Source organism: Dendrobates tinctorius, unplaced genomic scaffold (assembly GCF_039654945.1).
Source record: "Dendrobates tinctorius isolate UK_male_01 unplaced genomic scaffold, ASM3965494v1 ptg000143l, whole genome shotgun sequence".
NCBI classification, from domain to species: domain Eukaryota; kingdom Metazoa; phylum Chordata; class Amphibia; order Anura; family Dendrobatidae; genus Dendrobates; species Dendrobates tinctorius.
Window position 1 is genome coordinate 9,034,619 of NW_027361810.1, and position 25,253 is coordinate 9,059,871.

A 25,253-nucleotide genomic window follows, 5' to 3' on the forward strand; every position below is an offset into this window, starting at 1 on the left:
AGGTGGTGCTGTCATGGACGACCGATAAAGTCTTAGTTACTCACCGGTTAACGGTGTTTTTCGGAGTCCATGACAGCACCCGTATATTCCCTCCCTTTAGTTTAAATTTGGGTGTGCACTTCTTCCTCTTGTATGTACACTGGTAAGGAATAGTTGTGTAAAAGTACTGTATATAAATTTTGCCATTAACCATTGTGGTCCTCTTGTGCTCTGTAATCCAACTGATGCGTGGGAGAGGTGCCGCCCTTTTGTATCTGTAGGTTTCCTGTTCCTGAAGGGCGGATCCCCTCTCTCAGGTGGTGCTGTCATGGACTCCGAAAAACACCGTTAACCGGTGAGTAACTAAGACTTTCGATTGTTTAGGACATCTGGAAAACGGCTTATTCGGAGAAGACTAGGTGAGCGCTACCACCAGTCTTGTCTCATGCCAACCGTCAAGCATCCTGAAACCATTCATGTGTGGGGTTGCTTCTCAGCCAAGGGAATGGGCTCTCTCTCAGTCTTGCCTAAAAACACAGCCATGAATAAAGACTGGTACCAGAATGTCCTCCAAGAGCAACTTCTCCCAACCGTCCAAGAGCAGTTTGGCGATCAACAATGCCTTTTTCAACATGATGGCGCACCTTGCCATAAAGCAAAGGTGATAACTAAATGGCTCAGGGAACAAAACATAGAGATTTTGGGACCATGGCCTGGAAACTCCCCAGATCTTAATCCCATTGAGAACTTGTGGTCAATCATCAAGAGACGGGTGGACAAACAAAAACCTTCAAATTCAGACAAAATAAAAGCATTGATTTTGCAAGAATGGACTGCTATCAGTCAGGATTTCATCCAGAAGTTGATTGAGAGCATGCCAGGGAGAATTGCTGAGGTGCTGAAGAAGGGTCAACACTGCAAATATTGACTTGCTGCATTAACTCATTCTAACTGTCAATATAACCTTTTGCTACTCATAATATGATTGCAATTATATTTCCGTATGTGATAAAAACATCTGACAAACACACATAAAAACCAGAGGGCAGCAGATCATGTGAAAATATAATATTTGTGTCATTCTCAAAACTTTTGGCCATGACTGTACAGAGCAGAGTCTCTGTGCCCGGTACAGCAGTCTGGATATGTGGTTTGTCTTGTAACATGGATTAGAGTACACGGATTTAGCGATAAATCGTGAACATCTACTGGAGGAGGAGGAAGAGAGGATCTATGTACGCCAGGATTGGGGTAGTAGTCGTCTGGTCCTGGGTTATTTTAATATATAGTTGCAGGAACAATAAAGATAAACAAAAAATGCGGCAACTTATTGAACTTATTTATGTCTTTTTTCATACAGAACAAAGACTAAACATAAAAACAAAAGCCTAAAATACTTAAATACCATAGAATATATACAACAAAATCAAAATACACTTTACCTGACATATCAGGAATGCGGGAGATAATTGGATACGATGGTACAAAAAAATTTACACAAAACCGCATTTTGGAAGGCGAAAATGGCAACATGAGGGCCCAAATTACCGGCTGCAAACCGCCCAGGCCGGGACAACAAGTAAAGTGTTTTCAGTCCTGATGGTAAACGAAAATCGAGAAATAAACCTTCAAAAATGAGAAAAATGGATCCAAGCTCCAAAAAAAACCCAAACAAACAAACAAAAAAAAACCCAGAATAAATGCCCACGTATATAAAAAGAAGTAGTCATGGACCAGATATGCTTACATAGAAACTGTTAAAAAGTATTGTCACCTCCGCGGCTGATTGTCGTCAGTGCCCGGCATCCGTGCCACGTACACCTTCCCGGGACAGCGTGCATGTCCTTCTGTGTTTTACCGCACCATCGTATTGCTATGATCCTGCAGGATCAGGGAAATAAGCGATGCCCCTGTACAAAGTATTAGCAAAGGCTAGAGCTCCCCTATAAAGTCACCCCCCCCCCCCAAAAAAAAAAAAAAAAAAAAAAAAAAAAAAAAAAAAAAAAAGCAGCCATAAAGGGCCACCAAACCCAAAAAATGTAATGTAGCTTATAAAGAGGAGCGACAAATCCGGATGCAGATATGCTGCATTTATGGTGATGGAGAGATTTTGAGATTTCTAGCAATTTGTTTCGTTACAAACAGCCTGAAATAGCTGGTAACTGAACAACAGAAAACAATATAGTGCCCCTTTGAACTAAAGCAAGGTATTCCAATAATTGCAAATCATCCTTTAACTTGCTGGAAACCACAGCCAATCCAGGAACTGGGGGCTTTGAGTGAAGGTGCACATGCTCAGTCATCTCCATTGTTGTCTATGGGACTGCTGGAAATAATGGAGCCTTATACTCAGCTTCCTCCAGCATAGACTATGAAAGGAGAGGAGCTGCACATGCTTCAGACAGTCCCATTATTAGGATCGATAGTGGTCAGAGCCATCAGGAATTTAGACAGACGCTGTCTTTAGATTGGGATATGATCAACATTGGTTTTCTAACCAAATTACCAGTACGCAAATGGAAAAAAAAAATACAAGTCCAAAAAGTCCAGTAGCCTTCATATTAAGCAAGAAGAACTGCAGATATGTAGTGTCACTCAGGCCTTTAGGTCCTACTCGGACAGAAAAAGCTTATTGCTGCAAGAAAATGACAAGGTGACGAAAGCTTTGCCATCCCGTCGACAAATGTTAAAAAAAAAAAAATAAAATAAAATTTAGAAGCGGAGACGTCGGCAGTTTTCAGTTTGTGCCAAGATCCCAGGATTGCATGGCAGCAACCTACAGAACTTGCAACGAAAACCTGCTATTGCGCTGACTACAAATCGGCTGCAGGAAACCCCTCACAAAGGCAAAAGTATCCACGTTCAGTTCAAGACTAAGGAAGCCTGGGCACCAGGGAGGTGGAAAGTCACATTTGGGGTCTGGATGACGATCTGTTTGGGTCAGTGCTTGTGGTTTGTGCTTTTTTCTCCTCTTCAATCATTTCATCAAATATCTCCCTACAGGGGAAAAAAAAAAAGAACAAAAACTAGATGAGAAATATTGAAAAAAAGAACAGAAATCTATCCGAGCTGCACTCCTATATAAACGCCTAACAATCTGTGGTTATAACCCAGGAGGTTACGGCCAGAGCGCTGGTTGCACAGGTGCCCTCAGATCCAAAGTTTGCGGCAACCGCTTGCATTGTCCATGCGATAGACTTAATATAGGGAGGTAAGGGGAACGCAGAACCAGCTGCTCCATTCATTTCCCCCTAGCCAAGGTATTGCAGCTAAAATCCTCCATTCTATAGATCATTAGGTCTTTTTGCTGGGAACACCTAAACTGATCTCAGAATTACCAATCCAGTGAATGGCGACTTTCCTTTATGGTAAATGTAAACCTCTTTAGGTAGACCGCTTTAAAACAGACCCCAATTCTTACTTGTGCATGTAGAAAAATATGTAACCGCTACGATCCCTCTCATTCTGAACAGTGGTCTCGTGTGTCCGCGACACCGCCAGGTCATTATACGTAAACCACGATTGCTTCTTGGTATCGTACGCATCGCTGATATAGTGGCCTAAATATAAAACAGAAGACTTTAAAACCCCAAAACATTCATTGTAAAAAACAAATTCATTCACCTTCAGGGGGAAAAACAAAACCTTCACATACCAGAGGAGGAAGAGCTTCCAATATGGCTGACGACACTGACCAGGCGATAGGAGTGCGGCAGCTCGCCGCTCTGCAAGTTCCAACAAAGAGAGCATTAAAACTACTCAGAAAATACAAAGGATGAAACCCTAATGCAAGCGTCGAGGTGCGCATACCTCCGCATTCTTCTTCAGCTCCTCGGCTTCCTCCTCTGTATACTCCATGTCTAGCACGTCTTCATTTCCAGAATCCTCATCAGACATCGCTCCGTCCAAAAATGAGCTGTTAAACTCTGTATCCAGAAAGTAACAGACTGGTAAATATCAATTCGCCAATGATGAGGCATGGGATACAAGTAGCGATCAGCTGCTAAGATGCCGGTACCTAAAAGTCGCAGAGGCTTTCCACTTAATCGTTAGATATGAATTTCACATGGGTCATCTATTGATGGCCGCACAGAAAACCACAGGACCATTAATAATAAGACGAGCAATTTCTAAACCTGCCGTGATCTGTAGCAAGCACAGGGGCTCTAATCGGCCATCGTAAGGAGCTTCCCCCCCGAAGTATAAATGTACAGGACTGGAAAGAACACTGTTCCCGTGATATTACAGAAAAGCGACAACTCATCTGTTACAGCAAACACCCACTACTGACGGTGTAGGTGGAGATCCCGAGCCCATGCCGCCATACACCAACATGTGAAACGCCAATGTGGTGAATGCACATAACAGGGATGAAGAAAAAAAGGTTGAAGCGTCATCACCTTGCAAGCTAAGCTCTGTTGCTCTTTTCAGGTCGTCATCTTCCGATAATTCTCGAGCCTCCTGTAAAAGGAAGAAGCAGAAAAATGGTCAAATCCTAACGAAAGATCCACTGTATCTACGCAGTGCACCAGTGACTGCAAGGCAGATCTCACAATTTCCATGAAGACACATACAGACGTGGCTTATCCACTAGTTAGTATCATAAAAACTAACAGGAGAGGAGAAACACCTAGAAGAGAAGCTAAACTAGACCCGACGGCAGGTAGTTGCCGCAACAAAAAGCAGTGAACCCACGTGTTCTTGGAGCGACTGAGCCAAAGCTTGCTGCAGCTCCTGCTCCTCACGTTCCCTCTCCAGCTCATACTGCATCCAATCTGTGTCGTTCTGGGAGCCATTTGGGGTCTTATTTTCTTTGTTTTCATCAAAGTCTTTGGTCAGGTGACTATACTGCCCGGCACCTGGAATGGCAAAATGGAGAAGTCGTGTAACTAATGCTGCATAGGTGCAAAGAGATGCAAACTGGTGACTAAAAACATAAGAACTGGGGAAGACTGCTGGCATAGCCGCCCCATTCATCTGTAACTATAGATAATAGAGAGGAGGCTATATGAATACTTTCAGTGTGAACTTGTAAAGTAAAATAAATAATGTGCTTTACCTCTACTGTGCTTTTTTTTAAACTATCTGTAATTTATGATTTATTTTTTTTTTTACTTGCACACCACCATCGTATTCCACAGCAATTTACAGACATTTCCAATCAGTATATTTTGGTCGCCCAAATAACGGTAAAAAACAGCCAATTTGCAAAACACACTAAAACATTAGGTCTTTTATAGCAAAAATACTCCACATTTATGGGGTTAATACTACTGCACCGGAGGGGGACTCTCATACCGGATTCCTTCGCTGCCTTTGATTTCTCTTCCTCTATAGTCTCCGCAGTTTCGTGCATGTCATCATCCCCACCAAACCCAGTATCTGGGCTGCTGGCAAGCTTCTCCTCTTCATGCTCATTGTGCACATGGAGAGATTCCTCCTTTCTGGTCATTTCCAGCACGGCCGCCATCATTTCATCATCATTCATTTCGTCAAAGCTTATATCGGACAGATCCGGACACTTCAGATTTTCCAAGTTTGATTTCTATAGAACAAAAGGATTTGAAAACTTACCTCTTACAAGAAATCTAGCGAGAGATCATACCGTTTCTGCATCTGCAGACTTCCATCTCACTGCATCTGTTCTCACCTTGTCTGGGTCTTCAGACGACTGATCTTTAACTGTACAGCTTATTGCTCTCTGGTTTATGACGCTTCTCTTCAGGACCTCGTCCTCACTCTCAGAATCTAAGTAAATGGTGATGTTGCTTGTGGATTTAAGGCTTTGTTTCCTGCATCGGTAAGAAAAGAGAAGGAGTTAAAAGAGAAAAGTTTCAGTTTGTTAGTCACAATCACTCCTGATCTTTTTGTTTCCTCACAGCCACAGATAAGATCTAGGTGATCCAAATGAGCTGCTGACCCAGTACACCCCATCAGCACAGGACACTGAATAGGGAGCATCAGAGGGAGCATGCCACAATGCAAAGTTATATCCAGCAGCACACACAAAGCAATGGTTCCCGTCCAGTGACTACCGGTCACGGGATGTGGCTGATGGAAAGGGCCTGAGGATTGGTTCAGACCTGCTCTACTAAATCGAGGTTGTGCGTGCCCCCTAGGGTTGGCTGCATGAAGCCAAAATTACCACCTAATGCAGTTGTCTCCTTCTAGCTTTCCAGAAATGCACCCTGCTCCCTGCCTGACAAGGTGTGGTGCACAACTGATAGACAGTATGGTCCACTGGCAAAAACAGAGCTTTCCCATGGCACAAGGAGCAGCTTTGCCTCTGCAGCAGTGGATTAGCGCAGTGGCACAGAAGCTTTAAGTCAGCACCTAAAAGTTCTATTGAAAAGAACCTGTAAGCGTTGCGCTCCTAGCCTAGATGACGGCCACCTCTGAGACTGCAACTAGTGACGGTGACCTTAGCAATGACCTGTAAAACTACAGAAGCAATCCTCCCTGTTCTGGAAAATAGGGAGGATTTCTAATAGGAGGCGATTTGCAAATTTGTGTTTTTTTGTTGTTGTTTTTTTTACAAGCACTTAGCTCTTTAATGGTTAAAATTGCAATTAAAATTGTCACACCTGACAGCGGCTGAGCCAACGCTAAAGGAATTCACCATTTGTGACGTTTGCAGTGGTCTGGAATTCCTGTATTAGAAAAGAAAACAATTACCGTTACGAACTAAATCAAAGCTTTTTATGTTATAATTTTTACAGACGACAGTTATTTCCAGCAATTCAGTAACATGACAAGATGTCGCCGGCAGCAACTAAGTCTACATGAAGACAAGCAAAGCCAATATCGTATCTGCAAAAAACAGGAATACATACGCTGCTGCCTGTGTGCTGCAGCAAAGTGGCATGGGGGTCCGTGTGCTTTCTGTACAGTGGGATGACAAAGTGAGATACCGGGGAATGACCACTCGCTGGCCAACCTTGTTATTGAGTGACAGCGACACATTGAAACTGTAGCGTTTAAGGTGAAGAATTAAAACCCTAAAAAGATATAATAAAAAAAAAACAAAAAAACACAGCAGATCAGGATAAAAGCACATTTCAGATATCTGTGCAAATTGGTCCGAGATTTAACTGCAATGCAGAGATTGATCCGAGAAATACGTGAAGCGCACACTGCGGTCTGCTCTCAGCCCGATTTGCACGGACGTCTGAATGCGTTCTTGGGGTTGCGTGGGTTTGATTTACAATCTGTGAAATGCCTAGTACCTCTTACCTGGGCAAGCGGCTGAATTTGTGTACTACAATGGCAGACTTTCCATTGCATTTTTCACAGGAATATTCAAGATCTTCCTTCTATAAACACAAAAAGTATTAAAATGATTATTCCCAGTATTGCAAGCTATCACCAGTACACTCACTTAACCAGAAAATGCAGCGGTGGCCATAGTTTTGGCTTTCGTTTTGTGTTGAAGCATAACGGAAGTCTCAGTTACAGGTAACCCCAGCCCCTTATGGCGGCATGGGTCTCTGTTCTGAATCACTTTAATAGCCACATTGCCGGTGTCGCTAATCACTATGTTGTGCTTCTCTTTCTTACTGTGTCTGACATCCAGGGACCCATCCAATGATCTTTTCGCCCCCAATTTTACCAAGGGTAACAGGAGAAATTGGACCCCAAAAGTTGTTGTGCAATTTCTCTTGAGTACGCCAATACCCCATATGTAGGGGAATACTACATTTGAAGCACAGTGCAAAGCTCAGAAGGGAAGAGGCAACATATTGGAGTTGACATTTAGCTGGAATTATTTGAGGGTGCCAAGTCACAATGGCAGAGCCCCTGAGGTGCCAGAACAACAGAAACCTCCTATGTGAAAACTCATTTTACAAACTACACATTTTAATTCAACTAGGGGTGCAGTGATCATATGAACACCACATGTGCCTCACAGAACTTTATACCATTGAGCGGTGAAGAAATAATAAATTACATTTTTACATGTTTCAGCCCCCCCAATTTTTTTTTTTTTTTTTTACACTTTTTTACTTTGTCCCACTATGGGACAGACAATCATTTTTTGCAGGCTGATCGCTTCTATAGCATGGAGATGAAGCAGTATCTGCATGCCATAGCAGCTGTCAGCGCTGCACTGACAGACTTGCTGATCATGCACTGCACATGATCATCAAGTTTACTAGCTCTGGTGACCCGATGTCGTCGTCATGGCAACGACCGGGACCCCACGTCACGCTGCAGGGTCTTCAATTCAATTGCAAAGGGGCTGTTAGCCCTCTGCTGGAATGATGGGCTCGAGTTCGACCACAGCATTTTGGGATTAAAGTGCAAGGAACGGGCTCATGATCACTATAGTAACAGCTGACACCCAGCGGCAATCACCCGCACACGACCCGGGTGATCGCAATGACGTAATGATCCCTAGTCTAATAGGCTCGGGTCACATGGACAGATCATTATGTCCGATATCAGAATGGGGTTAAACTCTAAACATTAACATTGTGTAGGTTTAAAGCCCAAAACAATTACAGCACATGATCAACCGCAAAGAACAAGAGCACACATTCGTTAGAAGAGAGCATTTACAGTTCCTGGCTTCAATTCCTATTATTACAATTTTAACTCACCCGGAAAAAGAGGTCAAGAGAATCCTGTATAGATCTGCAGGGGAACAATTTCTTCCTCCGGGGAAGGTCAATGGACAGATCGTTAAACTGCTCCCGCTTTGTGACTTTTTCACCACATCTGAGCACAAAACAGCAGCCATTAACAAGATGCATTTTTCAGAGCATGCCAAACACTTTGACAGATTTTGCACTCACAGTTTACATATGATTGAATGCTGAGCCTCAAACTCAAAATTGCAAATGACAGGACAGGTATAGCCATGGGCAGCTGCAATGTCGTCACCACCACCTTTGTTTCCAGGTCGGTCGTCTTCTGAAGACAGTTCGGTTTGCCATTTCTTATTCAATTTCCCCATGTCTTCCTTCAGCTGATCAAGGCACTGGCTCAAAAATTCATGAGCATCCTAAAAAGATCAATCACCGTCATCACTATTTCTAGGTATGATGACTATCAGTGTTTGAGGAAGAGGCGCAAACTGACAGCTGCCGTCATCAGCTGTTAAAAGCTACATTTTTTGGTTACTGTACCCTTCCTTCGACTTTATAAGCAAAGAATCAACAGAATATTTTTTATGAAAACTAAAAAAAAAAAAAAAAAAAATTATTCCAGCATATTCACTCCATGACTGTTTGGGCTCTGACATGCAAAAACTTTCCAACAATTCTGAAAATTTAGCACGACTCAAAACTGATTTCTCCCCCCCCCCCACCCCACCGTATTATCCTCTGGCCATGCACTGTACACAGGACACGAATTATGACCCCATTCAGATGTACTGGACTCAATGCAGTTCTTTGCAGAGCAGATGGCCTGAGTACTGGTGTACAAAAAATCCTTAGACTGGAAGGCAGTGCAAAATCAATATCTCCTTCATTGCCAAGGCTAATGTGTATCCCAAAAATCAATTCCGCATTATATCCATGAAATCTCTCATCACTTTATAAGAAGAGAAAATCCCTTTAATTATGCATTTAAACTTGCAGCTTTAATTACTTTTTTTTAAATCACAGCAAACAAAAAAAAAAAAAACACAACAAAAAACAAAGGCCGGGTCTTCCAAATAGGGCTCTAATAATCTAGTAAAATCTAGCAAATACTTGGGCTGCTTTCACAAATAAGACACATCCAAGTCCAGGGAGGACTTACATTTTGCATGTAACCTGAGAACCGTTCGGCTGTGGCAGAGATGGCGCTCTTTACTTTCTTGAGCAGATCTTTCTTCATTTCAGCACTGCACACATCTTTCTTGGCCAACAAAAAAGCAAAGCGTCTGCAACACAGCATTATATGAAAAATAAGATCAAGATCATTGGACAAATAGCTACTTTTTTTTGTGGAAGGAAGCCGCATCATACCTGATTAAAGCATTTAGTGGAATTTTCTTGTATGGGATACCTTGCTTAAGCAAATCATTTGCAAAAGGCTGCAGGGAAAACAGTGACTGCAGGATGGAGTTCATGTAGCAGGTATTTCCAAGGTTGGAGAAACTGCAGATATAATGAAAGGATAATTACTGTCGGTGAACCTGAGGAGAGCTGCCCTGGTACGTCCTGGAGATGGCGCGGGTACAGGAGCCGTGTCTGGTGCAATCATTGCAGGAGCTCTGCTTAATGGATAGCTGAGCTCCCGTTTCAATGGCCAGGGCTGGTAAATCACATTAGAATTTATATAAATAAGATAATACACAGACCCCTGCAATTGCTGTGGCTGCGGGTGCATGGAGAGAACCCTCTGCCTGTTCCAGCCGGTGTAGTCTTGGTTCGGACGCAGTTTCTTCGCAGATAAGGGGCTCGGCTGTGTAGGAAGAATGAGACTTCTTTTGGCTGATGGGGTCTGGATAGATCCAGGAGTCCTAGGTATAAAACAAATAACACTTAATTTGCGCCTTGTAAATACCTGATCATTGATGCCACAATGGAGCTCAAATAGCTGTCAGGTGCTCTCCTATGACAGACTTCTGATAATCCTACACTAAGCCATTTTTATAGATAGGTGGCATTACAATCCCATGCAGATTTCCTTCAGAAATTCAATTACCGTTCCTTTTGGACTGCAAAATAGGGATTTTTATGTACTCACCGTAAAATCCTTTTCTCCGAGCCCATTATTGGGGGACACAGACAGTGGGTGTTATGCTGCTGCCGCTAGGAGGACACCAAGTAAACCAGAGAAAAAAAAAGTTAGCTCCTCCCCTGCAGTATACACTCTCTCGCTGGCTGAAAATTCTCCAGTTCGGTGAAAAAAGCAGTAGGAGCATAAACAGTCAATAATAACCATAACTAAGTCAAAGCCTAAGAATGCTACAGTGAGACAATAGGCTAAACAGGGTGGGTGCTGTGTCCCCCAATGATTGGCTCGGAGAAAAGGATTTTACGGTGAGTACACAAAAATCCCTATTTCTCCTACGCCTCATTGGGGGACACAGACAGTGGGACGTCCTAAAGCAGTCCCTGGGTGGGGAGCATACATCTGCTAATACCCCATGTACCACTGAGTCAACAGTGAGGTACTGCCGATTGCAGACTGCATCCGCAGAGGCCTGAGAATGAATTAGGCAATGTTTGTAAAGGTATGCAGGCTGGATCAAGTCGCAGACTTGCGGACAGGCCTGAGTATGAAATTGGTAATATTTTGTAAAAAGTATGCAGACTGGACCAAGTCACAGCCTTGCAGACCTGTTCTGCTGAGGCCTGGTGCCGAATGGCCGAAGAGGCGCCCACTGACCAGGTAGAGTGCGCCTTAATCCCCAGTGGGACAGGCGCGTTCCTGATACAGTAGGACTACTGAATCGCCAGGGGAATCCACCTGGCTAGCGTTGCTTTGACATGGCTAGACCCTTCCTATGCCCCTCTGGAAGCATGAACAGGGCATCTGACTTGTGGCAGGGAGCCGTCCGCAAGATGTACCGTCTCAGCGCCCTAACCACATCCAGGGTGTGGAGGGCCTTCTCAATGCGATGGACTGGCGCCGGACAAAAGGAAAGGCAAAACAATTCCCTCGTTGAGATGGAAGAGGAGACGACCTAGGGCAGGAAGGACGGGGACGTCATGAGAACAACCTTTTCCTGATGAAAAATTCAGGAACGGAGAACGGCAGGACAGAGCTGCCAATTCCAAAACTCGTCTGATTGACGTAATTGCCACTAGAAAGACCACCTTCCAAGAGAGGACGGACAGTGATACGTCCTGTGGCGGTTCGAAAAGGAGATTTTTGTGTACTCACCGTAAAATCTCTCTTAGCCTCTAATTGGAGGACACAGAACCATGGGTGTTATGCTGCTGTCCACTAGGAGGCGACACTATGCATAATCTGAAAAAGATTAACTATGGCTCCTCCTCTGCAGTATACACCCCTGGACGGCGTCAGCCTTCTCCAGTTTTGTGCAAAAGCATTAGGAGAAAGTTAACAGAAATAACATAACCATGCCTGTAATAAGGCCACCATGTACAAGCTCAAAGAACAATATGAGAACTCAACCGTAACAACGGCCCGTAAGGGCAACAGGGTGGGAGCTGTGTCCCCCAATTAGAGGCTAATAGAAAGATTTTACGGTGAGTACACAAAAATCTTTTACTCTGTCGCCTCATTGGGGGACACAGAACCATGGGACGTCCCAAAGCAGTCCCTGGGTGGGAAGCAATGGACGAATATTGTACAGACAGGTCCCTAAACTTGGGGCACTGCCGCCTGCAGAACCTGTCTACCCAGGCTCGCATCCGCTGAGGACTGGGTATGAACTCTAATGTTTCGTAAACGTGTGTAAGCTAGTCCAAGTGGCCGCCTTACACACCTGTTGTGCCGAAGCCTGGTGCCAAATGGCCCAGGAGGCCCCTACAGCCCACGTAGTGTGCGCCGTGATACCGGCCGAAGAGAATTGTTAAGGCGGTAAGCCTCTTGTATGGTGGACTTGATCCACCTGGCCAGTGTAGCTTTGGAAGCCGGCAGACCCTTGCGAGCGCCTACCGGAAGAAGGAAAAGGGAATCAGACTTCCGGAAGGGTGCAGTCCTAGACACGTAGATGCGCAATGCCCTGACGAGGTCAAGCGTATGCAGAGCCTTCTCCACTCTATGAACCGGAACCGGGCAAAGGGATGGCAGTGAAATTTCCTCATTGAGGTGGACGTTGGACACAACCTTCGGAAGGAAGGATGGGACTGTACGGAGAACCACCTTGTCCCAGTGAAAGGCTAGGAAGGGCCGTCTGCAGGAGAGTGCTGACAATTCAGACACCCTGCGAAGTGAGGTGATTGCCACCAGAAAAACCACCTTCTGTGATAGAATGCGGAGTGGGACTTCCTTAAGGGGTTCGAAAGGTGGTGCCTGCAATGCTGTCAGGTCCAGGTTGAGGTCCCACATTTCCAGTGGACGTCTGTAGGGGGGGGGGGGGGGGAATGGAAATCGGGAAACCCCCTGGAGAAAGGTCCTTACTTGCGGCTTGTTAGCGATGCGCCTCTGAAAAAGAACAGAGCGCTGACACCTGGCCCTTAAGCGAGCCCAGGGATAGCCTGGCGTCCAGGCCCGATTGGAGAAAGCCAAGGACTTTTGGGAGGGAATAAGGGAGTGGAATCTGGCCGCGAGATTCGCACCAGGTGAAGAAAGCTCTCCAGGTGCGGTAATAAATCTTGGCGGAGGCTGGCTTCCGTGCCCTGATCATGGTTCTAATGACGTCCGTTGAGAGTCCTGCCTGGGTTAGAACCCAGTTCTCAAGGGCCACGCCGTCAAATTGAGAGCCCCTGAGTTCTGGTGGTAGAACGGGCCTTGTGACAGAAGATCGGGACGGTCGGGGAGACGCCAGGGGACGTCTGCTGTAAGTTGTACGATGTCGGCGTACCATGTACGTCTGGGCCAGTCTGGCGTGATCAGGATGGTTGGAACTCCCTCGTGTTTGATCTTCCTCACGACTCTGGATATCAGGGGGAGAGGTGGAAAGATGTACAGAAGCTGGAACTGGGTCCAGTCCTGAACCAGGGCATCTGCTCCGAGCGACCGCGGATCACGTGTCCTGGCCATGAAGTTGGAGACCTTGGCATTGAGATGGGATGCCATTAGGTCCATGTCCGGGGTCCCCCAGCGATGGCAGATCTGTCGAAAGATTTCGGGATGGAGAGACCACTCTCCCGAGTCCATTCGTTGTCTGCTTAGGAAGTCGGCTTCCCAGTTGTCCACACCCGGAATGTGGACCGCAGAGAGTACCGACCTCGTGTCTTCCGCCCAATGGAGGATATGTGCCACTTCTCTCATCACCTGGATACTGCGGGTCCCGCTTTGGTGGTTCACATATGCTACTGTCGTGGCATTGTCCGACTGTACTCTATGAGAGGCTGCCAGTAAGTGACGAAAGGCTCTCAATGCCAGGAAGATGGCCCGAATTTCCAAGACGTTGATGGGCATGTTCGCCTCCACTGGTGACCACTTGCCCTGTGCCCTGTGATGTAGGTGCACTGCACCCAATCCTGACAGGCTCGCGTCGGTGGTCAGGACCTTCCATTGACCTGAAAGGATTTTACCGTTGCCAGCGAGGTTGGCTTGGAGAAAAAAAAACAAGCTAAGTCACAGAAAACCAGAGAAGTTGGTAACTATGCAGATTGCAGATCCCTGATCCTAACCACACAACTAGCAGCAGCCGTGGAGCGTACCTACGATGGTCCTAGACGCTTCGTCACAGCCGGAGGACTAAATAAGCCTGAAGCAAGAAAGGGGGAAAACTAACTGCCCCAGAGCAGACCCCAAAGGAAAGACAGTCCCCACACATGTATTGACGGTGAAACAAGATGAAAGCACAAAACACAGGCAGGAAAATAGGCTGAGAAAACGATGGGGCCCAAACTAACTAGAAAGGATAGGAAAGGAAAGACACTGTCTGCAATCTGCAAAAAACCCTACAAAAATAAAGTCCAACACTTCTGATAGCAAAATTAACCCTGAAGTCACTAGACTTCTCCCACTATATCAGCACTCTGAAATATTCTGAGACAGAGCAGACAGAGCAAAAAGAGGCCAATCTAATAAGGGACAAAAAGCAAATTGGCAAATACAGATAAATAAGAGTGGAAATTTAGCGCAGCCCCAGCTGGGGCTGGCTGACCACGCAAAAAACTGAATAGACCAAGAAAATCAAGTGTGAACATTAGCAGAAAAAAACTTAGCTTTAGATGACTGGAACAGAGCTGAAAACAAAGACCCGACAAGCCAGAAGGAATCACCAGCACCAGACTAGGGCGTCGGCTGTCTTAAATCCAATCTGAGATTCCTGAGGCCCAATCGTCATCCTCATTAACAGGTGGCACATTTCTACTGATTAAATCAGCCTCACTACCTCCAGTTACCACCAGAGGGAGCCTGGAAGGAGAACTCACAGCTGGTGGACCGGAAAATGAACTCACAACAGAGAACGGGTTCTTGTCCTAAGCTAACAGCAACGCGTGTTGTAAGGGACAGAGTTAGAACTGTGCAAATGGAACCGCTTCCTTCGCCGACACCAACTTTCCTAGAATTCTCATGCCGAAACGAATGGAGTGAGAAAACAGTCGCGCTGCCTGTTTTAAGGCTTGGGTCTCTCCTGGAGGGAGAATGACCAACCCGCAGGAAGTGTCCAAGATCATCCCTAAAAGGGGAATCTGCTGAGCCGGGTTTGGGAAAGACTTTTCAAAGTTTATCTTCCACCCCAGACAAGAAAGTGTATTTATTGTTTCCTCTCAGGCTGGAAGGGATGGAACCTTGATGAGCAGGTCGTCCGGATACGGTAACACCACCACTCCCCGAGAGTGGTGAATGGCCATGACAGCCACCATGACCTTGGTAAAGACCCTGGGGGCGCTGGCGAGTCCGAAGGGCAAGGCAACGAACTGGAAGTGTTCCTTGTGATTTGCAAAACGCAGGAACTGCTGTTGGGACAGGCAGATCGGAATGTGAAGGTAAACGACCTTGATGTCGGTGGATGCTAGGAACTCTCCTTTTTCCATGGAAGCGACAACTGATCGGAGAGATTCCATTCGGAATCACCGTACCCTGACAAACTGATTTAACAGTTTGAGACCAAGAATGGGTCACATCATCCCGTCCTTTTTTAAAAACACAAAAAGGTTTGAATATAATCCTCTGAACCTTTCACGATGAGGGACCGGAATGATGACTTCAACCCTTAGCAGAGCCTGAACAGCCCGAAGGAAGGCTCTTGCCTTTTTCCTTGCGGGGAGAGGAAAGGAAAAACAGAGTTGGAGGGGGGAGAAGAAAATTCTCTCTTGTATCCGGAGGACACCAGCTCCCTGACCCACTTGTCGTCATTGGGTAGATCTATGAGATTTGGCTCCCCTAGTTCCAGAAGCCCTAAGCCTGGGTTTCCAAGAGAGGTTAGGTCTGTATGAGACCTGGGAGCCTCTGTCTCTGCACGGGGACCGACCTGATCCGGAAGAGGAGGACCAACCGGAATTGTTGCGAGAAGATCGAAAACTCGTCGGCTGTGAAACGGCCAAACAGCCCCTATTGTTGAGGAAGGAATTTACTTTTTCCCCCCGGTAGTATCGGAAATGAGTTGGTCTAGTTTCTCTCCAAAACAACAACCCGTTTGAAAGGGGAGAGAATACAACGATCTTATAGGTGTGGCATCCACCCGCCAGCCACGGAGCCATAGGGCTCTTCTAATGGAGATCACATTAGCGGCAGTTTGAGCCGCGCACTTGGCTGCATCAAAAGAAGTGTCTACTACAAAGTCAGCTGCGTGAATTATCTGCCTGGCGACAGTGGTTGCCTCCGGAAGATTGGTGCCTTGGAAGGAAGTAATCAAGACTTCTGCCAAAGCGGCCATTGCCTTAGTGACCAAAATTGCCGTGAAAGATGGAAAAAAACCGCTGCTCCTGAAGCTTCAAAGAACTGAACGGGTTAAGTAGTCAATTTGACAATTGGAGGGGTTTCTGACTGAGGAACCGTCAGAAACAGATAGGAGCGCTTTAGAAGCAAGACGCGATACAGGAGGGTCCACCGGAGGGGACTGTAACCAATCCTACATTACGTCTGGATGAAAAGGGTATTTAGCCTGAGTAGACTTTGCCCTGTAAACCGCTCATGTGGCCGATCCCTATGTTTCTGGACGGCTGGCAAATAACCTGCGCACACGCTAGGTTTTCTTAAATGAGAGGGTGTGCTGCAGCGGGAATATTTTCCTCGTCCAACCTCAGAATCCTGTTGACTGATTCTATAAGAGAATCAAGCGACTCTTGATCAGTTGGGGGCTTCTGAGGGACTGACGTGTCAGAGTCGAAACCAGAGTCGTGCTCGCTGTGAACCTCAGGAGAGGGCGAGCGAGAGACAGGAGTCACCAATGCTGTGGCGCGAACGTGACTAGGGGACGCGACATGGGTCCGCTTTCTAGAGACCTGACCATCCCTTGGACGAGTATGGCCCCTGCTAGTGGACAGTTCCCGGCCGACGCCAGAGCCTTCCTCGGGAGGTAAGGACGCTTTCTGACTTAAAGAGTCCTCCCGGAGGGAGAATATAGCCTGGGTCAGACTCCACTGACCATGACAGGGATGCAGCCCACTCAGGGGTACTAAACGCAGGAGGACAGTCAGCAACGGCGGCAATGGACATTGGAGCGCAGGTCAGGGTGCAGTCCGTGCATAACGGATTAGTCTGTGCACTGGGTAAGGCAGACTTGCAAGTGGTACACACGGTAAAAAAACACAGTGTGCTTCTTAACAGCCCGTTTAGCCTCCTTAGATTGAGGCATAGCGCTCCTGAAAGGGTTAACGGCAGAGTGTCTGCAGCTGCAGGGTATGTGCCGAGAAAGGGTTAAGCTTTAATCTGAGGGCAGATGCAGCTTACCCACGGTCCTGTGCCGTGTCCCCCGGGAGGAAAAAACGGTGGACCTGTGGTGTAACCCAGTATCTGGCTGTCCAAAGCAGGCACAGCGCTCTTGAAAGGGTTAGGCCTGTTTCACGCATCCGTATTTTACCATCAGTCAAAATCCACCGCTTTGCAAAAAAACAAACAAAAAAAAAAACGGATCCACCATTTTGCTTGGCGGATCCGTTTTTTTCCCCATTGAGTTGCATTACCGGCTGGGGCTGTGCTGAATTTCCATCCTTATGTTACGGTTTGTGCCAGTTTGTGTTAGTCCCTTATTAGATTGGTCTCTTTTTGCTCTGCTTTCAGAATATAGCAGAGTGCTGATATAGTGGGCGAAGTCTAGTGACTTCAGTATTTTTTCTATCAGACTTGTTGGGCATTTTTTGCAGGGTTTTTTGCGTGATTACAAAGTCTTTCCTTTCCTGTCCAGTTAGTGTGGGCCCCATCATTTGCTCAGTCTATTTTCCTGCCTGCGTTTGTGTTTTCATCGTGTCTCACCGACAATATATGTTTGGGGGCTATCTATTCCTTTGGGGTCTGCTCTGGGGCAGTTTATATTTCCCCTTTCTTGCTGTAGGCTTATTTAGTTCTCCGGCTGTGCCGAGGTGTCTAGGATCATCGTAGGTACGCTCCACGGCTACTGCTAGTTGTGTGGATATGATCAAGGGTCTGCAATCCGCTTAGTTACCAACCTCTCTGGTTTTCTGTGGCTTAGCTTGGTCTTGCTTTCCTCCTCGGTGACCCAATCATAACACCATGGGTATCTGTGTGCCCCAATGAGGCGTAGGAGAAAGAGCTGATTTTTTTTTCCTAAGTTGTAAATCTCAGTGTTTGGTCCACAGAAGCTATCATGGTTTCCTGTGTCGCCACCCCCCCAGTGAAAGGTTTGAGAAAGGAGGATTTTTCGACTTGCCCTAAAATCCTACTACCTCCCAATTCTACCCTAGTGCATTAGTGAGAGATATTGACCCCTCCACTTCTCCAGAGAAGTTTTAATTTGTAGTATATATGGTGCATCCTGTAGTAAGGTGTGTCTCATAGTCCGAAAAATACGGCAATTAAACTTTTTCTAAAAAAAAAACCAAACAATAAAAAACACTTTGCAGAATCAACTTTTCACACATATGGAAAAAAAGGTCAGCAAAAATCTGCTGCATGTGACAGCGCAAGAGATGGAGAATAGATTCCTTGGAATTTGGTCAATCGGCCAAGTTCAATAATCTGTGACCACTAGACGGGAATCTTCCTTACCGCCCAACATTCCAGGCTCCTTTTTATTAGCTGGGCTGGCGCATCATCATCATAGTAGGAAACACACACTTCGCCAGCCTAGCTAATCAGAGGATCCAGGAATGCCGGGGGTTCTCCAAGTCCAGTTGTCACAGATTACTGACTTTAGCCAATGAATCAGAGTCCTGGGTATTCTCCCATCTCTAGAAAGTACTTTAAGAGGAATAAAAAAAAAAATCAAACAAAAAAACGAAAAAAAAAAAACTTCAAAATGATGAAATATACTTTATTAGAAAGTAAGAAATACCTCTCTGGACATGAATTTCCTGCAGAATAATCCTTTGAGGTCAACCGGCTGCTGTAAAAGGATGAAGACTGCAGCGATATTAAACCTTTAGGAAAAGAAAAAAATAAAATTACATTAAGAATCAACATCCAGAGAGATCATTACACTCGTCAATTTATTATCAAGAGTGAAAACTTTCTGCACTGAACTTTAGTAAAGACCAACGTCAAAAACGAAGCAATGTTGCATTAAGTGTTGAGTAACGTTTTCCTAGTTTACTTACTGCAAGCCTATGCATCTCTAAGGTAGCACACAGCAAACAATGTAGTTGCACTAATGAAGAAAAAAAAAAGAAATGAAGACATTCACCTGGCCGATTTTCTTCTGCTTGCTTCACATTTAGCTGTTTCTCACGGCTGCTGTTGAGAAATTTGCGGCTGGGATCATTTAATGTTTTGTTGGTGCTGCAAGAGAGACAGATACAAAAATGCAATACGTACATTAGCGGATTAAAGTCTAAATATAGAGGGGGAAAAAAGATAAAGAAGGGCAAGCTTGCAAACTTTATGAGGACAGATGACCGTGCAAACAACCTCTGAGATACTTTTTTGTGGTGTGTAGAATTTGTGCAGTGGCATCAGCCGAGCTGAAGGAGAATGGAGCTGTTCACGAATGTCCAAAAAAGATGGTGAAAAGCCAAAATGTCCATGATAGAACCCATCCGCACATGACATTACATTGACTTTTTGGGCGAGTCCGCTACCAGCCTGTTCTGACTATTTTACTCTCAAGGGCTACCAGTATTTGTGGTTTATCTTTGCCCTTACTGTAATGGGTCTGATATGGATAGTTCACCATCCATTTATCACTTTCTTAAATGCAAGTAAAGTTTAAAAGGGCCTTTCTCATCCTGCAAACTGTTGAAAACTTATGGTGACATTGCAGGTGGTACAAAGGATATTTTGAAGATAATATAGCAAAAACAAATGTGGTGCCTACTTCTTTTCGTACATTACCCTTCAAAGCTCAGACAGCAAGGTGGCAAAAAAAAAAAAAAAAAAAAAAAAAAGGTGGTTAAATTATACTTACCACATAATTGTGGATAACTGGTAGTCCGCTCACTCAGGTCTGAAAACCAGCACAAGATGACAGACACCTTGGCAGAACCAAACAGAGCTAATAGGCTACTGGAATCTATCAGGTAACGCTGGTGTCCTTTACACAAGAGAGCAGTCACAGCGTTGTGACTTCTGAGAGCAGATCCTTAGTCTAACGATTGCAAATTATTATTGTTTTTTTAAGGGTAGTATACATGTCCATCCATGACCCAGGCCTGAGCTCCCTTATCTGGTGTGCACAATATATGTAATGCTGAAGAGATGCACATGTCCGTGCAGCCATATTAACAAAATCACAAATGTTGTCTATAGAGGAAAGTTAAGCATCCAGTCCATTTGATTTATGCATATCTGACAATGCCAAATAGACAGTGACCTCACAATAATGGATGACAGCTGGGAATGTCCTGCAATCAATGGAGCTTGGCAAATGGAACTGACACTTTCCAGCAACATTGTTAGTCGCAATTACACAAATTATATATATAAAAAAAAATAAATAAAAAGCCAATGAATTAGAAGAAACAGGCAAACAAATCAAAGCCTAAACGTCCAACAGCCTGGTAACCCAAGTGTGCAACCACAACATACGTAGAAGAATCATTCTCTTTAGGGTAATCTTCAATTTCTGGACTTGACAGTAATCGCTTCCTTTTTTCACTCCTGTGAGTTTGAAAAATAGTTTAAGTTGACTCGGGATAAACCCAAGTCACCTAACTGCAGCGATTCCCTCCACCCACACACAAAAAAAATAAAATAAAAAGGTGGATACCATATCACTCATGCAAAATAATTTGCTTTAGATTCAGTAAGAGATACTAACGATGTAACATAACATCCCATGTCAGAACCATACAGGACTGGCTCAGTAAGTACCTGGTTTCCATTAAGCCTGTCCTGTGTGGAGTCGAGGTCATGGGCGTATTTCGGCTCGGAGTTATGCTCTTTGGTGAGGTTTTTCCTGGGATTCTTCCATTACTGTTGTGCGGCTTTTTTACTGGAGTTTCATCTTTGCCATCAAAGCTCACTCTCTTGGTTGGAGTCTTAAAAATGTAACAGTATGAGATTAAGATATGATAACATTTCATTCAACTATTTTTCTATTTTACTTTGGGCACAACACACAGATGACAAAAACGGTGATGTTTCCGATACGGACTGACTCAATGGATTGTAGCCCTTTTAATATAGCCGGGATTAAATTTGCATCAAATGTATTTCTATCTGCAGAGTCACCACAAATTTTCGCCATAATAAACTGACATTTTTTCTGCTATATGTGAACATGAATCAACATTTGAAGTATTAAAAAAAAAAAACAGTTTAAGTGCTGTTTGTCCCAGCAAAGATACAGCAGCTCTCTGCTTTTCAAGTTGCTTAAAAAAAATATAACTTGGCACATCAGGGTCAATCCACCCACATTCAGACAATCTTGTAGTCCTACTACAGATGCAAAAATACACCAGTATTACTCGTGTGAATCTTTTACCTGGCTTCTGTTGTTAGTCAGTGATCTGATGCTCTCTCTGTGAATACTTCTGTTAACCAGGATGCCCCCGAAGCTTGCAGACCCTTGTGTGGGTTTCACTGATAAAACATTGGATTAAAGCAATGGTCAGGGAAGAGCCAATTGTACCAAAAATCATTAAAGTCTGCCCTAGCAGAAAGTTCTATGGAGCTTCTGTCAGAATAAAACTAGCACTGGCATGCAAATAAAAAAAGCTGTAGACCTTACGTATCATTCTTAACCTGCAGACTCCATGGGGTTCTCACCAGTTTGTGGCTTTTCATGGTTGATGAACTCCAAGAGATGCTTCAGCTGCTCGGCCTCTTTGCTTGGGACTTTGTCAATAGTGAGAGAACTGGAATCTTTCATAGTAAGCAGAAGTCGTGACTGTTTTCCCCCCACTGGCCGCAGGACAATATTTTTGATGTTTTGATTAAGCTGCAGATGAGAAATAAAGGTATCAAAGCTTTATTTCCTCAGCACATATAACATTGGGAGTTCTAGTTAATTTAGTGACAAAATGTATAAGTGGTGAAGAAAGGTTGAACTTGATGGATGGTGGTTTTTTTTTCCCCTCAACTTATGTAACTATGTAAACGCAGTCAGCTCACCACACAAAAAACAAGCCTTCATACGTCTATATGCATAGAAAAAAAAAAAAAAAGAAGTTGTGGTTCTTGGAAGAAGGGAAAAAAAATTACCCACTTCATGGGGAAAAAAAAATGCCAGGACCTGCGCACAAAGTACAAAAAAATGTGTTTCAAATACCAAATTTTGTATCTTTTTGTTTTAACCAATTACCAGGCATGCAGGTGATGATTAGATGATTAAGAGGAAAAAAAATATATACATACAGAAGAATTAAAGGATCTGCTTGCTGTCAGTGAATAGGTACCATAAGACGAACCTGAAATTTGGATGGCACCCCACCGGCATTGAAATTTATGACAAGGGTGAACTTGTTGTCCTTTTCGATGACCTCACATTTGCCTTCCTTCCATTTTGATGTTCCCATATTCAGGCAGTGTATGCGGATTGAGCCGTGCAAAGACAGTGCAGCAGCCATTTCTGATTAATGTAGGTGTCCCCTCCAGAAAAAAAATGATGATTAAAAAAAAAAAAAATACGGCCTGATGGGAAAAGTCGAAAAGTAAGATGATTAAAGGAAACAGAGCAGAGAAAAAAAAATACAAGCTGATAATAAAATATATATCTGGGTAAAAAAAATCTGATTTTACTTTAAAGAGATTGTCCACTACTAGGATAACCCCTTCTTAAACTAAATGTTCGCCCCCTATAGAATAATAACCTATTCTCACCTCCCGTGCCGGCGACGCTCCCACGGTGTTGGCACTCGCTCTACCCGGGGCTGTGATGCGGTGTTGTGACACATGACACCAGCACCCAATCAGTGATGAAATCACTGTCTCTGCCTTTGGACAAACTGTACATGAAGAGAAGTCCGACTGCAGCTGATCCCCGACTTCCTCTTCATGTTCAGTTTGACGAAAGGCGGAGAACATCAACGCTAGTGTTGACTGGGCACCAGGCATCACTTGTCATTCCACCACATCAAAGCCCCAGGACCCAGAGTGCTGACACCGCTGGAACGACGCCAGCACGGGAGAAGAGTATAGGCTTTATTATTTTATCAGGGTCAATCTAGTTGACGAATGGGATGCCCTAGTAGTGGAAAACCCCTTTAAAAGGGGATGTGAAGACACCAAAATAATAGTTAAAAAAAAAATAAATAAAGGCATTGATGGTTTTAAAACAACACAAGGAGGAAGACTCTAGTTCCAGCAGCAATGCAAATACTTAACAGGCCGCTCTGGAGGTCTGCTCCGATAGACCATCACAAGACCACTGCAGCAGGCAAGTGACTAGGTTGCGTCTCTGATGACGAGTTCTCTCTCCTAGCTAATGCAGCCAATCGCTGGTTGCAGAGATCCTGTGATTTGCAGACATTATCTCTGAATATCTGACTAAAGGCAGTAAATGACATGGCAGGTCAGATGCTGTATTCCTGTACTGACGGCGGGTCTGGACCTGCCAATTAATGATGGAAGCTGTGACTGACTAACCCAGGCCTGCAAAACATGAGGCCTTTGGAGATTTTCCTATATTCAAATGTATTCAAGCCTTATAGATGCAAACAATTAAACGCCAGGTCAGGTACAGAGCAGCAATCATCAGCTCCCCGCACTGACGTGCAGAGGTCATCACATTGCTGCTGTAAACACCGTGCAGCAGAGGGAGCGGGAACTTCAATGGCAAGCACTACATGGAAGAGACGAAGATTAAATGTCTTGGCTATTGTTGTAGGTGGGGTTAGGGTTGTTACTCTGAAGGCACATCACTGTAAAATTGGAAGAAAACTGTGAAAGGAGGCAGTATACCCCATGGGAGCGCACCGTATGGAAAGGTAGCAACATGGGGAGACACTGAAGATAGGGACGGCAGGAAGGAGGACAGCTTGTAAGGATCAGTATAACGATACTTTTACTTTAAAGGGCAGTATGTCAGGAAGCGTGACAAAAGACTGGAGAAGGGGGAAGTCTGCAGAGACAGCTGTGCGTGTGAAATCCCATCATGACGTCTTTACTACTCTTGAGACAAAAGGGATGAGAACAACTTCAGACAAGATATAACCTATACCTGGATGTAAATGTTTCTGTGATCCCACCTGTGTAGCCAGTAAAGTGGACCTGTATGACCCGCAGCCTGATAACAGAAACTACCAGTATGTCTTTCCCCTAGAACAAAGTTCACTGTAATCAATAGATCTTGGAATAATAACATCCACAATTGGATGTGATTCCTGCGATAATCTCAGATGTCCCCTGCTGTGTGCTGTGTAATGGTCGGGTCTAATGTGCAGGGTCATGGTGTGATCGTACCACAGCTCCCGGGAGGGGGGGGGGGGGGCGGACACGGACATCACAGCCGGGGATCGCATCTGCTGGTTTCTGTAAGGAAAATACATTTCCTCACATTATTTATTTTTTACCTCACAGAAAGAATCGTGACCCCGGGTCTGAGCAGACACTTGTCACCTTCGGGCACGATCACACGCTGCACATTTACTGCATGAAATACTCGGCGTTTTACAGACGCAGCACATCGAGCTCATTCACACGCTGCTGCGTTGCCTGCGCGGTCTCTCAGCCCTTCTGCATCTGTCTGGTCAGAGGCCGCCCGTCCAGGCAGAGGGTTTTGCACTTCCTAGTAAATACACATGTAGGCTCCAATTCCACAGTGTGAACAGAGCCCCGCTGCGGTTTTCGTGCGGTGTTTCACTACATTAAGGGTAAAATGAACGGCGTCATTGAAAACCACAACTCGGCCTCCACAGACGGCTGCGGGGCCGGGAAAGAGCAAGAATGCTCCACAGCCTGAAGGGGACAACCCGCAGGCCTGCTGCGACCTGTAGTGCCCCCAGTAACACGGGAGGGGATGGGGACAGGACACCGCGGACAAGGCCTCCGCCCCATAGACGCCCTCCGCCGGCCACTCACCGACCGCGGGCTCCCTCCGCCCGGACACTTCTGCTCCTCGCACAGACTACACACACACGATTTGGCGGGAACCTCCTAGCGCAGAGCCCAGCAACAGGAACGAGGCGACGCAATCTGCGTGTGACGTCACCGCGCCGCTCACGCTGATGACGTATATACAGGATTTCCTC

General features: G+C 45.2%; 1 protein-coding gene across 2 annotated transcripts; it reads right to left on the reverse strand.

Moving 5' to 3' along the window:
- Nucleotides 1-1,297: 1,297 nt before the first annotated feature.
- Nucleotides 1,298-25,227, reverse strand: USP37 (ubiquitin specific peptidase 37). 2 transcript variants are annotated; one of them, XM_073545395.1, is made up of 24 exons: nucleotides 25,084-25,227; nucleotides 22,473-22,695; nucleotides 21,832-22,003; nucleotides 21,548-21,645; nucleotides 20,935-21,101; nucleotides 20,650-20,721; nucleotides 19,310-19,404; nucleotides 18,962-19,046; nucleotides 10,271-10,432; nucleotides 9,936-10,067; nucleotides 9,727-9,850; nucleotides 8,775-8,983; nucleotides 8,580-8,697; nucleotides 7,213-7,292; nucleotides 6,813-6,977; nucleotides 6,564-6,629; nucleotides 5,630-5,771; nucleotides 5,278-5,524; nucleotides 4,675-4,838; nucleotides 4,380-4,440; nucleotides 3,790-3,905; nucleotides 3,635-3,704; nucleotides 3,401-3,539; nucleotides 1,298-2,976 (listed from the first exon to the last, which is right to left on the reverse strand). In XM_073545395.1, exons 2-24 carry the CDS (start codon nucleotides 22,629-22,631, stop codon nucleotides 2,886-2,888), a joined length of 2,934 nt encoding a protein of 977 aa, XP_073401496.1. In that variant the 5' UTR covers nucleotides 22,632-22,695; nucleotides 25,084-25,227; the 3' UTR covers nucleotides 1,298-2,885. The 2 variants fall into 2 exon arrangements, with proteins under 2 accessions (XP_073401496.1, XP_073401497.1); XM_073545396.1 differs by lacking the exon at nucleotides 20,650-20,721 and having other exon boundaries at nucleotides 25,084-25,226.
- Between the last annotated feature and the right edge of the window lie 26 nt (nucleotides 25,228-25,253).